This window comes from Piliocolobus tephrosceles, chromosome 5 (assembly GCF_002776525.5).
Source record: "Piliocolobus tephrosceles isolate RC106 chromosome 5, ASM277652v3, whole genome shotgun sequence".
Lineage (NCBI taxonomy): Eukaryota > Metazoa > Chordata > Mammalia > Primates > Cercopithecidae > Piliocolobus > Piliocolobus tephrosceles.
In genome coordinates this window covers 167843501-167857809 of record NC_045438.1, presented here as the reverse complement: position 1 = coordinate 167857809, position 14309 = coordinate 167843501, and the positions used below count along the sequence as shown (strand labels likewise).

Below are 14309 nucleotides of genomic sequence, written 5' to 3'. Positions count from 1 at the left end.
TGAGATGGAAGTTTTGCTCTTGTCGCCCAGGCTGGAGTACAAGGGTACAGTCTCGGCTCACTGCAACCTCCGCCTCCAGGGTTCAAGTGATTCTCCTGTCTCAGCCTCCTCAGTAGCTGGGATTACAGGCATGTACCACCATACCTGCCTAATTTTTGTTTTAGTAGAGATGGGGTTTCACCATGTTGGTCAGGCTGGTCTCGAACTCCTGACCTCAGGAGATCCACCCGCCTGAGCTTCCCAAAGTGCTGGGATTACAGGCATGAGCCACAGAGCCCGGCCTAATTAAAATATTTTTATAAAATATAAAGCATTTAAAATAGAATGATAATTGACTTATCAGAAATACAAACTTCCCTAACTCATTTTAAGCATGATTTAATTTGCAAAACATTGTTAGTAAGCATTGCTTTTCTAAATCACCTGGTTATATATAAAGTAAGGTACAATGATATATTTATATTAACTTAAGATAGGACCTTGAACTTTGGAGGAATAGAATAAGTCAAAAATTCCCCAGCCTCCAGAAGACGGTTCATGAGAAGTACAGTTGGCCCTTCATGCCCCAGGTTCTGCATCTGTGAATTTCACCAGTGGTGGAACTGACTGGATAGGGAGTCCAACTTTTAGGGGCTTGAGAATCCTCAGATCTTGGTATCATGAAGGGGTCTGGAACCAGCCTGTGCTGAGGATACCAAGGGACAACTATGCAGAAATTCAAGGGAATTTAAAAATACTCTGCAGGATCATTGTTACTTGACAACCTGACTCATCACTGGTTTGTAAATCTGGGCAAGTCAAGACCATTTCATTCTAGTTTCCTTATCTGAGGCAGAAACTGCTAGTTGCCTCCTAGAATTGCTATTTCTTCTTCTTCTTTTCTTCTTCTCCTTCTTTTCTTTTTTTTCTGAGATGGAGTCTCGCTCTGTCGCCCAGGCTGGAGTGCAGTGGCCGGATCTCAGCTCACTGCAAGCTCCGCCTCCCGGGTTCAAGTGATTCTCCTGCCTCAGCCTCCCGAGTAGCTAAGACTGTGGGCGTGCGCCACCTCGCCCAGCAAAATTTTGTATTTTTAGTAGAGACGGGGTTTCAGCATGTTGGCCAGGATGGTCTCGATCTCTTGACCTCATGATCTGCCTGCGTCGGCCTCCCAAAGTGCTGGAATTACAGGTGTGAGCCACTGCACCTGACCTATCCTTTTTTCTTAATAAGGTAAGACAGAAAACAGGAGCAGCCACGTGCTCTCCCAGCCTCTATTGCTGACAGGACAGGCATGGAATGTGTTCCGACCAATTAGATGGAGAGGCGTTGTAAGCTATGGCTCCTGGGAGGGGACTGGACTTTCTTCCTGACAGCAGCCAGGCCACGAGCGACCATGAGGCCAGCCTGAGTAGGAGGCAGTGTGAAGGGTCACGGGGAAGAAGGACGGAGGCAGCCCAGGACACTGACTGCATGACCACGCTGCCAGGCTGCTGTGAGAGACAGAAGTCCCTCCCTGGTGAAAGCCACTGGGATGTTTTGGCCGCTGCCTAGCCATCGTCACGGGCACAGCTACCCACAGGACCGCGAGGAGCACCCGTAAGACAAGTGTGAAAACCCGTGACATCATGAAGATGATTTTCAAACCTAAAAGTCCCAGCTGAAAAGGTGAACATTCTAGAAACAGGTGACAGTTGGCTGCCTGGCCTGAGAATGTATCTGTAGTGGTCTGTGGTGGTTGTTTTTGTTTGTTTGGTTTGTTTTGGCTTCAGTGCCCAGCAGCATCATCTCTTCTATCCTGCTTTTCTGAAAAGCTCAAGTTGCTGAGTAATTCAGAATTAAGCATACTCTGTTTTTAAAAAAGTAATTCAAACAAAAACAGTAAGTTATACAGGATGAAAAAGGTCAACTCTAAAGAAACCCACTGTTTTCATTAATTTTTTAATATTTATGGTTAGTGTTAAGCAAATATGTCTCTGAGAAGAAAAACCTTAAGAAGCTTATATTTATTTCTATTTAGAGCTGCAACATACGGAGCATATGCTCCCCTATTAATATGATAAACCATTTATTTTAAATACACACTAATGACTAATAACTGAAAAGAATTTAAACTTACTAGAGAAGTCAGTCCTTCATTATCAACAATCCAGTCTTCTTTTTCAGCTAATCTCTTTATTTCTATATGAAAAGAAGCACACAAATACATTTTATTATATTAATTTCAGTACATTCTATACAGATTAAAAATTTATACAGGTTATGGTTTTTAATTGTTTTATATAATAGGTTTGTAAAAACTTGATGAAAGTAGGCAAAGAATATAATTTTGGTAGACTTGAAGATTTAAGTACTTATTGTTCACTGGATTATTCTAATAAGATATTAATGTAAATAACAGTTTTTACTGCATAGCCCAATTTGGGGAATTCTAGGTTAGATTTAATGACAACTTGAGATGATGATTTACTACTTATTCAGGATTCTTCACAACACTAGACATGTACAAAATAAGTCATACAATATTTTTTTTTCCTAAACTTTCTGATGAATAATTTGGATGTTTTTTGAATCCTATGCATTCCTGACAGGGGCAATATGATTCTCAGTTGGCTAAGGGAATACCACCTGCTCAAACCTTCAGCGTTGGGCAGGCTCAGGTTCCTAGGTGAGGAGGAGGTAATAAACTGAGAGGGGAATATCCAGCCTCCCACCAGGGCTCCATTCCCTTCCCGTTTACACAGTGTCACCCACCAATTCTGCAGCGGTGTAAGCTTCCTACCGAAAAAGCCTGGTAGTAGACAGTAATGGCCTGTGCCATTTTAGCAATATTCTCGACTATTTTTGAAAATATTTAATAACCAAAAGGTTGCTCTGTAAAGAAAACCTTTATTTTTTTTATGATTTTATGTAGAAAAGCCTGAAAAATTTAAAAAGTATAAAGAAAACAAGACTCATCTATGATTTCTAGAATCCAGAGAACCAACATTAACAGGGTTTCCTTTGACTGGACACTGATTTCTACAAATTAAAATTTTAAAACATACATCCATATATTTTCAAAACTTAGATCAGACTTTATGTACATTTTAGACCCTATGTTTTCTACTTAACATTTATCATCAGGATGTTCTTATATCTTTAAACGTTTTCAAGTGTATCCATCTTAGTTTCTGCATGCTCTTAATTCTCAACTAAATTGATTTGAAAACACATCACAAAAAGAAGAAACACTCCATTCAGCAGCTAGAAATAAGATGAATTAATATATTCAAATTTCCAGAAGAATAATTTTCCCTAGTTTTCAAGGATTTGGAAACTGAAAGGAGGTGGCACATTCAGATAATTGTTGTACAGTAAACATCACCAATTTATCTGAACACACCTTCCGCTGTGTGCTGCAACGTGACCATTACGCAACGTACTCGGAGATCCAAAATGAGATCCTGGATGGTCTGTAACAGGTCATTAGGAATTTCAAGGGCAGTCAACGATTCATGAGTAAGTCTGCGAACACACACATCCAAACAAAAGTGAGCAGAGTGGGATCGCAAAGCAATTCCTAGCATCACGTTCACTGTATAATAATTCCTCATGGAGCTTACAGGCTACAGCATGAGGCAGAAAACAGAAACAGAACACAGCAGGGATTGTACTGTAAGAATAATCCTGAGTTAAACAACGGAGAAGATGCATAAACAGAAGAACATTCTTGTCCAACATAAAAACCAGGAAGAGTGAGGAACTTAGCTGTCAGATGACGAACAGGAAACAGTGGAGGCAAAAGGACAAAGAGAAGGAAAAGAAGAATTTCTTCTTTACTGAACGTATTAAAAATATTCCATACTGAGTATTTTCTTTCCAAAAAGTTAAAAAAAAAAAAAAGGTTTCCCTTTCTCTGAGAATGTGTCCGCATTCACCTTACGGTCTGGACGGCATGAGCGAGCCACTGCCCGGAGAGCTCGCCCTTCACCTCCCAGCCTCCGTACTGCTTGGCTTCCCCGTCCCGGATGCTGAGGGGCAGCAGGGCTCCACGGGCCAGCTTCACCAGGGAGTGCATGACTTCCTGAATCATTTTCTAGAAAACCAGGAACAAGCATAACTGCATTCTAATGTAAGTAATTGGGTTACATTAGCTAAAAGATGCTGCCTGGGCAATAACGGATGTCTTGAATACAAGGTGAGAAAGGAAAAACCCTAACCTTTGAAGAAGCCGACATAGTTAATACCCCTCACTCACCTTAAAATCATTCTGTCTTTGCCTCACATTCTTTGATCTTTCAATCTGACCTGACTTCTCAGCAGTCTTAAAAATTAAAAAACAAAATAAAACGTATTAGCAATAATTTATAAGAAATGCTTTAGCACTTGTATATAAAGAGAACATTAAATACGATTATAACTTGATTAAAAGAAATGCTTAAGACATAATCTATGTTTCTGATTAAAGAATGATTAATTAGAAAACCTTTCTTATCCCAATGAAAAGTTATTTATCTTTCTAAAACCTTTAAGTACAATTCCCACAAATTAATCTAAGAGTTATGTTGAAACTACCAATTTTATAGGTGAATTTCATCTACCATTTTCATCAACAACGTCGTACGGTTAAACCACCAAGCATCATAGCCATGAGAACACTGTCAGCATCATTTCTCATTAGCTAGTAAAGAAACCAAAGGAAGCCTAAACTCTGAAATCTGTCATTCTATTTTTAAATACTGTAAACTATGGCTCTTCCTTCAGAGATTTTCAGTGTAATTTAGGATAAAATACATTCTATCATTCTAGAATTAATTTTTGTTGGCTTACTGATACAACTCATGTTTTTTCCAATGTCTCTTTCTCCTTAATGTATGGAAAACTACTTTATATGGACTGAAAGAGAAACCTGTTCAACTGGATTTCAGCGAACTTTTTATTCACAAATTTTCTACCTAAATATTATTATATAAAATACCCTAGAAGGACAAGCCTAGGAAGCTTTCTAAATAAAGAAGCATTAACACAATTATACAATGTAAGATAAAATTCTGACACTTCACTGACATAATGCAAAAGTTAATCTTTAAGGTTAAAACGCTCATCCATTATTGGTTAATGCACGACAAGTTAAGAGACCTTTGAAGTCAAGAACACTTGCATTATAAATTATCATGATATTGACTTTAAGTTAATTTTACAATGCAAGCAATGTTATATGCATTGTATATATATTTATTTCTGTATAAGCTATAAAAACTGCATGTAGGGTTAGTTTATATAATGAACATCTCAATGTAAGTAAAATATGGGTTAGGACTGTTGGGCGTTTTCAACAGAACTATCAGACACACCTGACAAAAAACTGGGCAGCACAGAAACAGGCAAACATCCTTCAAACTCTAGTTTCCATTTTTAAATTTTATATTAAACTATGCAGCTCTTATCATTTTTTTCTTTGTAGAAATACATTTTTGTCTTGAAAGAATTAAAGGTATGTATGAAAACTAAACCTGCAATTCATCTCAATAATCATTCAAAAAGCGAACTCCTGAGTTCATTGGTCAATAACACTCAAAATTCTTTGTACCCCAGGGCTTAACTTACACATTGATTTTTCCTTTATTTTTAAGACAAATCAGAAGGAACTGAGGTGTTTTAAGCAGGGGAGTGCTGTGAGGCCTACATTAAGAAGAGGGAATGAGGGGCCAGTGTGCGAGCATGACCAGCCAGCAGGAGGTTGCGGTGGCCCAGGTGAGCACAGCCAGGCTGAGAGAGCAGCAGGTGAGCCCAGGTGGCTGAGACAGGCTGCCTGAGGGAGAACCTACTGCCCTGGGTGCTGCAGTGAGGAAGGAGGCAGGCCCAGAGGGACTCCCATCCAATGTGCACCCGCCGGGCTAACACCAGTGGCTCTGAACGTCTGTTCAGCTGGTTTCCGTATGCCCAGTGTGACAACCGGAGTCAGAACGCGGGGGGTAGTATGGGGTGTGGGCATAGAGCAAATGAACGCCCTGCTCGCTCAGGGCATAGAGCAGATGAACCTCCTGCTCGCCAGGTGACAACTGGAATGAGAACACGGTGGGTGGCACGGGGTGTGGGCACAGAGCGAATGAGCGCCCTGCTCGCTGAGGGCACAACTGGCTCTCTTCTGCGTGTTGCAGCTTCTTAGGTCTTAGGCGTGGGCGCTTTTTATCTTTTCTGTCTGTACTGTCTAGTTTGTTCCCATGGCTTCAAATATCATTTCTACCGACTGCCTTCCAGACGCCAATCTGCAGCCCAAATGTCTCCTCTGTGACCAGATGTGAATACTGAGTAACTCCCAGGAATCTCAGTCTACCACATTATCAATGGAAATCTGAAGCTTCCTCCAAGCACGCTCTTCCTTAGGTCTTTCTGGCTTGGCAAATGGCACTCCTGCTCACTCAGGAGCCCACTGGGAGCAGTATCAGAATCCTTGCTCTCCTCTCCCTCATCTGAGCACCATTTCCAAAATGCAACCAAACCTACCAACTCGTCTCCAACTCCACTGACAAAACCTTCATCGAAACCACCACCGTTTCCTGCCTGGATGACCTCAGTGGTTTCCCCCCCATTTGTCCCCACCAATTCATTGTGAACACACCACCAAGGTGGGTTTTTTAAAACTGGAAAGCTGGCCTGTTCCCCGCCCCATGGTCTGGGATGAAGCCGCTGCCAGCTATGCCCGTCCCTGCCAGCCCTCCCGCTGCTCAGGATGCTTCTGTCCGTCGGGGCTTCCTTCCTTTTCTGATACGCTGAGCTGCCCTGCTAGTGCTGCAGGCATCCCTCTCGCTGCCTGAGACCTGCCTCCCTGCCATCCTCTGTGTGGTTTGTGTCCTTCTCCTGTGCCACACGTCAGTTTCAACATCACCTCCAGGGAGAGGCCTTCCCCAGACCTCCATTCCATTGCTGATATTCTATCTTACAACCCTATTTGTTTCTTTTATAGCTGTTACCAGAATTTTTAAAATAAAAATTAAAAAAAAATTATTTGGGTTCTGTTGCTAGAAGAGGAAAGGTCATGCTTATTTTGGTGACTGTTTTATTCATATCGTAGATATGTATGTGTGTAAATGTATGTGTATGTCTACATATTGAGTGTACATGCATGCATTTACACACGTGTTATATTACGTTTACATACATGTATACATATATGTACATGACGTGTTGTCTGTTGTGTGTGTGCATGCATGTGTGTGCATGTGTATATAATGTGTGCATGCATGTGTGTTTCAGTACCTTTTCCCTGGTGAATAAACGATTGCCTAGGGTTAAGGTTCTCCAAGACCTACTTGAATACACTTAAGAAAGTGTAAATGCCCCGAATACGCTCAGTCCCCACATGAGAGTGGCCCTGGGAGGTAGCTGTGCCAGGAGTGACCCTATGACATGCTCCTGAAAAACTTAACACCCCCAGTTCTTCGCCTGGAGGTGAAGATGTCGGTAAATAGGATGAGCAGAGACTGGAGAGCTTTGTGTGAAGGTTGGGGGTTAGGAGGACTGCTTTGCTTGTTGAATTCAGATACTGCTGCAGAGCCCAGCACCTGCTGGAATGTCAGGAGCTAAATCTTTGTCAAGGACCTTGTGATGGTTAATTTTGTGTCATCTTGGCTGGGCCACAGGGTGCTAGACATCTGGTGACACATTACTCTGGATGTGTCTGTGAGTTGTTTCTGGATAGATTAACATGCACATCAACGCACTGTGCATGGCAGAACCTCTCCTGGATGTGGGTGGGCCTCACTCAATCAGTTGAAGGCCTGAACAGCACAGAAGAGCTGATCCTCCCATGAGTCAGAGGCACTCCTCCTGAGTGCCTTCACACTGAGACACTGTGGGCTTTATGTGCCTTCACAGTTGAACTGAAACATGCGCTCTCCTTAGGTCTTGAGCCGGCTGGCATTCAAACTGGAACTGACAGCGTTGGCCATCCAGCTGGGCAATGCATCCTGCAGACCCTTGGGGCTTGTCAGTCTCCATAATGACATGTGCCAACCCCTCACAATCAACCCCTCACAATAGACCTCTTCGTGTATGTGTGTGTGTGAGTGCAGGTACGGCATACGCACCCTATTGGTTCTGTTGCCCTGGGGCCCCCTGACTCACGCAGACTGGCTCCACGGTGCTGCGGAGGGAGGCACAGGCCAGTATAAAACTGCGAGTGTCTGTCAAAGGGCATTTCTCCTGCTTGTATCCTCCACAGTACCTGACACCAAACTTTGTACATAGTAAGATTGTGCAATGGGAAGATTATTTCATAGTCATTTGTTCTATTACACACTTTTAAATCAAAGAAAAGAGTGAAAATCTGTTGTTAAAAAATATATAAAAATTAAGGCTAAATTTTGCCACAACAATTTTGCCCAACAAACAGGTGTTCATGATGGAATCTACTGGAGAGTGATTTTGTAAAATCTAAGGACTTGTCTCCAAATATATGAAAAGTAGCGGGGGAGGGGGCTAGTTGTGTGGCAGACCGCTTTCAGTTGTTACTTACTGTTTTAACTTAATAAAGAGTTGAATATCTCCAACACAATGGATTATGTAAAGTTTGCCCTATTTTTAAAAGAAAATCTAATTTTGGAATATGTAGGCATTTTAATTTACATATTATTGAGTTATGTAACTTTTTAAAATGCTTACTCTTAATATTTAACAATTATTTGGCTGTTTTTAAAGACTTTTATCTAAAAATACACTACATTTAAAATATATCTAAAGGTGAGATCTTAACCTACTATTAACCATTTCGTTAACTAGAAACCTTAACTCTTTCCTGCACACACAGACCAAAACTACTTTGTGGTGAGAGCAACGGATGGATTTCACTGTTTTGATTCACATTTGTTACTTCACATGGCCTTCACTGGCTTGAAGAACTGACTATTTTTTAAACTGTTGGAAACTTCATCTAAATTTTTAACGGATGGGCTCTTAATACAACACGATAATTTTATCACAAGAAAAATAAGAAAATTCAAGTAAATTGTGTTTAAAAACTATCATGCTTTCTTGTGTGAGATTAAATAGCTATCAAAAGCCCCAGAACTCTTCCCAGAATTTAACCCAGCATCTGGGTTTCACTTGTAGAGTCGCAAGGGGAGCAAGTGTCCCCAGCTCCTCTGCTCCTTCATACAGCCCTGCGCTTTCCTCCAGCTCTTCAGAAGAGGGCACATGGTTTCAAAACATGCCCACATCTGCAGAGCAAATTACATGTAATTAATAATTACTGCTATAAGCTTTTAAGTTTATAAACATAGGTAGAAATATCATAGGCATATCCAATTCAGCACAACCAACCAAGAGTCATTTTTTCATGTCAACATTAATGTTGTGCATGAGTTCTGAAGTAGATCATTTATTTTTCATCTACAACCAAATATTTCATTCATATATTTGCTATATAATTAGGTATCATCTGTAAGAAAGCAAAACATACTCCCTTTTCACTACAATATCCTAGATCAAAAATTCTTAGGAATCTTATGACTCAAAAAACTGCAGGGAAGGCAACTACTGTCCATGTGTGGTGGGCCACCTGCAGGAACTGATGCGAATGAGGGAAAAGCTCTTTGCTGGAAATAAACACTATGGTTTAAAATCCATGTCCTAAAAGACTAATCCTTTTTTTTTTGTTTTTTGTTTTTTTTGAGATGCATTCTCACTCTGTGGCCCAGGCTGGAGTGCAGTGGCACAATCTCAGCTCACTGCAAGCTCCACCTCCTGGGTTCCCGCCATTCTCCTGCCTCAGCCTCCCGAGTAGCTGGGACTACAGGCGCCGCCACCGCACCCAGCTAATTTTTTGTATTTTTTAGTAGAGACGGGGTTTCACCGTGTTAGCCAGGATGGTTTCAATCTCCTGATCTTGTGCTCTGCCTGCCTCAGCTTCCCAAAGTGTTGGGATTACAGGCGTGAGTCACCACGCCCGACCCTAAAAGACTAATTCTTTAGATGAGTTGATTCATCTTGACATTATTCAATTCTACTCCAGCAGTTCATCAGTCTACTATTTTCTAACGTTATAAAATTCATCATTTGTTCACAGTTTACCGCACACCACCCAGAATTGGGCCTGACTGGCATTATCTCAACTCAGAGTGCCTGAGAAGAGTTCCAGCTTTCTTTTTTAATTGCCTATCTCATTTAATCCCTACAACCACCTTTTGAGACAGATGCCCAGACTATTCTCTTTTTGCACATGAGGAAAAGTGACTTGTTTGAGGTCATATAGCTACTAAGTGACAGGGCTTTATAACACTTTAATCTTTGATGATGGCTAGAGATGTTGGGCCTCTACATTTTAAAAACTCACTTAAATCTAACATTTTTAAGACCAGAAATGCACAGTGACTCAGCTCCACCTCTAGTCGGGTCCGTATACACACCTCACTGAAGAGGCTTCCATTAACGTAGGAGATCCAGAGCTTCCAGAAGTTAGGCAGCTGGCTCAAGACGAGTTTGGTCAATTTTTCAACAAAGGCCACCCTGTGGGGAGTTCTGTATCTCCATGCTAAGGGGGAAAAGAATAAAACACTATGATTATACTTTTGAATCAAGAAAACATCTTTGAGCATATTCGTGCACCCCCCTCCACCCCCCGCCCAAACTCAAACATGCACTAGGAATAGCCTGAGTCTGCGTGGAAGCTCGCAGCCCACTTGGCTGACACTCGTCACCAGACACTCCCGCTTTCCTCCTTGTCCTCTGGCAAGGAAGAGCCCCTCCCCATCATGGCTGACCAGCAGGCCAGGGCGAGGGACCAGGCAGCCATAGCCTCAGGACTGGGAGGGCTACGGAGAGGAGGTGCTTTGACTTGTCAGCCTTGTCCTCTGGATAGTATACGTCTCTTCAAAAAGCCATACCTTCCAACTGCAAAGGCAGGCAAAGGCAGGGGCTCTCTGCAGTCAGTTGTGAAATTCCAGCTAATATCAGCCTGCGAGAAATGCCATCATACACCCCCGGAAGTGAGAATGCAGGAAGGCATCCAGTTGTCACAAAGAAACATTCAAGTGCAATCACATACTAAATAACCCCACCAATAATCAAGAAATTTAAGAAAAACTAGAAACACTGAAACCTCTTTGGCTATACATCATTTAACACAGCTATTGTTGTCACTGGGAAATAAGGGCTTAGACTTCTTGTGGGAAGAATAGGTTCATGGGAATAAAGCAAGTGTAGAAATTCAGGACCCACTACCCATCTCCTCTGCCTCTCGTCTTTCTTTTTACCCCCAGGGCCATGCCTTCGCCCGGCTCCCTCCCACCTGCCTCCTGCCCCGCACTCCACTCGGTGGCCATGGCGGGGCACTGCAGGGTCCACCCTGTCCAGTCCACAGCACAGCGATGCCGCGGATCAGGCTCTTAACTCCTACTCAGCAGCTTCAGGGGCCGGTGGACTCCCACGAGAACTTTCATTCCCTCGGCCAGGCTAACTGCTAGCTTCCTTTCCAAATACCCTCGAGCAAAAGGATTTGCTGTTGTTAGTTCGGTGAAGGAGGGGCAAATGTTATAAACTGTCTTAAGAAAATTTATGTGTATTACTTTATATACTTATAAATTATTAATATATCTATTAATTTATTTATGTAATTATTTTATTAACGATTTAATAATTTAGTTATTTGATCAGGTAATAACGGTTAGAAAATAACACTTGAAAGGTACACAGTGAAAAGTCTACCTCCTGCCCCACCACTCCCACATGCCTAGTTCCCAGCTGGAAGAAACCACTGTCACTAGTTACTTGTGACTCTTTCTGAAATACTTTTTATATACACAAGCAAGTATAAATGTGTTTTTCCCCCCCCAACTGTTCGTCACACGTTTTTGGTTTTGACACAGATGAAAGCATGCCAAACACACTCTTTCGAAGCTTGGCTTTTTCCGTGGAGCGAGCTGGACCCTGGAGTTCTTCTGTGTTCAAACATAAGGCAAAGGCTTCCTCTTTTTCTCCCCACAGTTCACTGCCTTTCACGTTTTGGATGTATCGTAATTTAACAAGTTCCCTTCCAATGGACAAGACTGTCTTTGGTCTTTTGCAATTAAAATTAATGTTTCAACCAATAACTGTATACCTACATCATTTAGCACATGCTCAAGTGTAAGCGTAGAAAACTTCCAGAACAAGAATTGCTGGGACAAAGAGCACCTGGAGTTGTAATTTTGATAGACATTACTGAATTGCCCCTAAAGGGTTATTTACACTTCCACCAGTGTGACATGTGCAAGTAGTGGCCTCATCAATGAACAAACAACATAGAAAACCCAAAACAAAATGATAAGCACTCAGAGTTTTTGCCAACCTCATATCTCATTGCAGTGTTACACTCCCTTTCTTCTCACTATTGTGAGGCGGAGTGTCTATCCACACGCGTAAGGACCGATGACACTTCCTCTGTGCAGGCTCTAGAGCCTCTTCATTTATTAGCCCTTTGTCTATGCTAGGGGTTGCAGGAAAACGTTTAAATTCATTTTCACAGGTGTGAAAGGAACGGTTCTTTACTTAAGGGCACACTGTAAACTTTTATTTGTTTATTCAGACAATATTTACTAAGGATGAACCGTGTGCTTATCATGTGGCTCCACTCAAGATCAAAACTCACTCTGAACCAGGCAGGCAGCTCAGGATCCAACAGAACAGCCAATTAACCTCTGAACGCTGAACCAGGCAGGCTCTGCCTTCCCAGCTCAGGATCCAACAGAACAGCCAATTAACCAATTGAATACAGCACGATGGCAATCTGAGGTGAACGAGTTTCGTCTGGAGACAGCAGTGACGGTCTCTTCTCCCCACAGTGCTTGGTAACGCCTGTTTTCCAGATGGCAGGCGGCAAGACACAGGGTGAGGCCACGGCTGTGTCAAGGGTCCAATGACAAGGTGCAAAACAGGACACGAAAATCTAAAAATGGAAGCACTGAAAGATTTGCCTTTGACTGATTTGGATGTTTGTCTCCACCAAATCTCATGTTGAAATGTGATCCCCAATGTTGGAGGAGGGTCGTGGGGGCGGGTCCCTCACAAATAGCTTGCTATCCTCGCAATAATGAGTGAGTTCTCGCTCTGTTAGTTCACACAAGATCTAGTTGTTTCACCCATTTTCCGTTTGCCCTGAGAACACTCTTGTCTCTAATCCTGATGAAATGCCATATACATTTCTATTACATCAGGATTAGAGACGAGTTCTGTTGAGAAATAATTCCAAGAACAGTTTTTATATTTTATTTTCACATTGAAAATTAGCGAGATTTGCTTCAGCCTCACAGAGCATGTTTATGTGAAATTCAGTGGGCATCAGCAGTGCGCTGCACCTTTTTCCCTGAACCGGAAACGGGTTAAAAGGGCCTGGCGTCTCCATCCTCTCCCTCGCTCCCTCTCCTGCCCTGTGACACGCTGGCTCCCCTTTCGCCTTCTGCCATGACTGGAAGCTTCCTGAGGCCTCCCACAGCAGATGCCGGTGCAATGCTTCCTATACAGCCTGCAGAACTGTGAGCCGATAACCCTCTTTTCTTTACAAACTACCCAGCCTCAGTGTTCCTTTATAGCAACACAAACAGACTAACACAGCTTAATATTGCAGCAAATGGATTCTTATATGGTATCTTTCCCAAGAATAATGTTTCAAAAGATCTCAGCTCCTCTGTGCAATTACCTTGAACATTATATAATATTAGCCGCTGTCCCACAGAATGTAGGAGCAAACAGTTCTGAGCTAACATTGTTTATTCTAACGTTTGGTGAGCTGGGAGAGGAATGAGAATCAGACAAGAAGAAGGAATACCAACAGTTATGGAAGCCTTTCATTTAGTACAAATAAATCATCCAACTTTAAGGTGCTCTTATGATGAACATTCATTTATATTAATAAAACCTTAGAAAAATCCCCTACTGCAATGCTTGTGAGAATAATATAAGACATTTTAAACAACTTTAGAGGTATCTGAATTTAATATAATGTAAGATATTTCTATTAGTGTATTTAGGTTTCTCATATCTGTGACTGAGATCACAAACGGCTCCTGACTAGTGGCTCTAATTGGGTGCATGAATGCCTGAAAGTCAATCATGTTGTATCTCAAATAGGGAAATGGTAAATATCCACTCCAGAAGGTTCAGAAATGCAACATACCTAAAATTCTAGATGTTTCATCTTAGGAAAAATTATTAACAATTATTTTATGGTTAATTAACAGCCAATCCCTCTTTCCAAACCAAAGTTTAATTTTCATCAAAAACGGTATGCTGATACTACTTTTGTTGCAAATTCCATCTTAATGCAGTTCTCACAGAATTTTTTTTCTGTGGCATTTTTAAAAAATTCAACCACAGAA

General features: G+C 41.8%; 1 protein-coding gene across 6 annotated transcripts in view; it reads right to left on the bottom strand.

Annotated features, from left to right (window-relative positions):
• The window catches only part of EXOC2 (exocyst complex component 2), a 194979-nt gene that overhangs the window by 65898 nt on the left and 114772 nt on the right, over positions 1 to 14309 (bottom strand). For all 6 annotated transcript variants that reach the window (XM_026456816.2, XM_026456820.2, XM_026456821.2 and 3 more), the window contains 5 exons: positions 10365 to 10489; positions 4217 to 4282; positions 3897 to 4054; positions 3362 to 3483; positions 2096 to 2157 (listed from right to left, as the gene is read on the bottom strand). In XM_026456816.2, coding sequence (XP_026312601.1) covers positions 2096 to 2157; positions 3362 to 3483; positions 3897 to 4054; positions 4217 to 4282; positions 10365 to 10489 — 533 coding nt within the window. The remainder of the gene's footprint in view (positions 1 to 2095; positions 2158 to 3361; positions 3484 to 3896; positions 4055 to 4216; positions 4283 to 10364; positions 10490 to 14309) is intronic.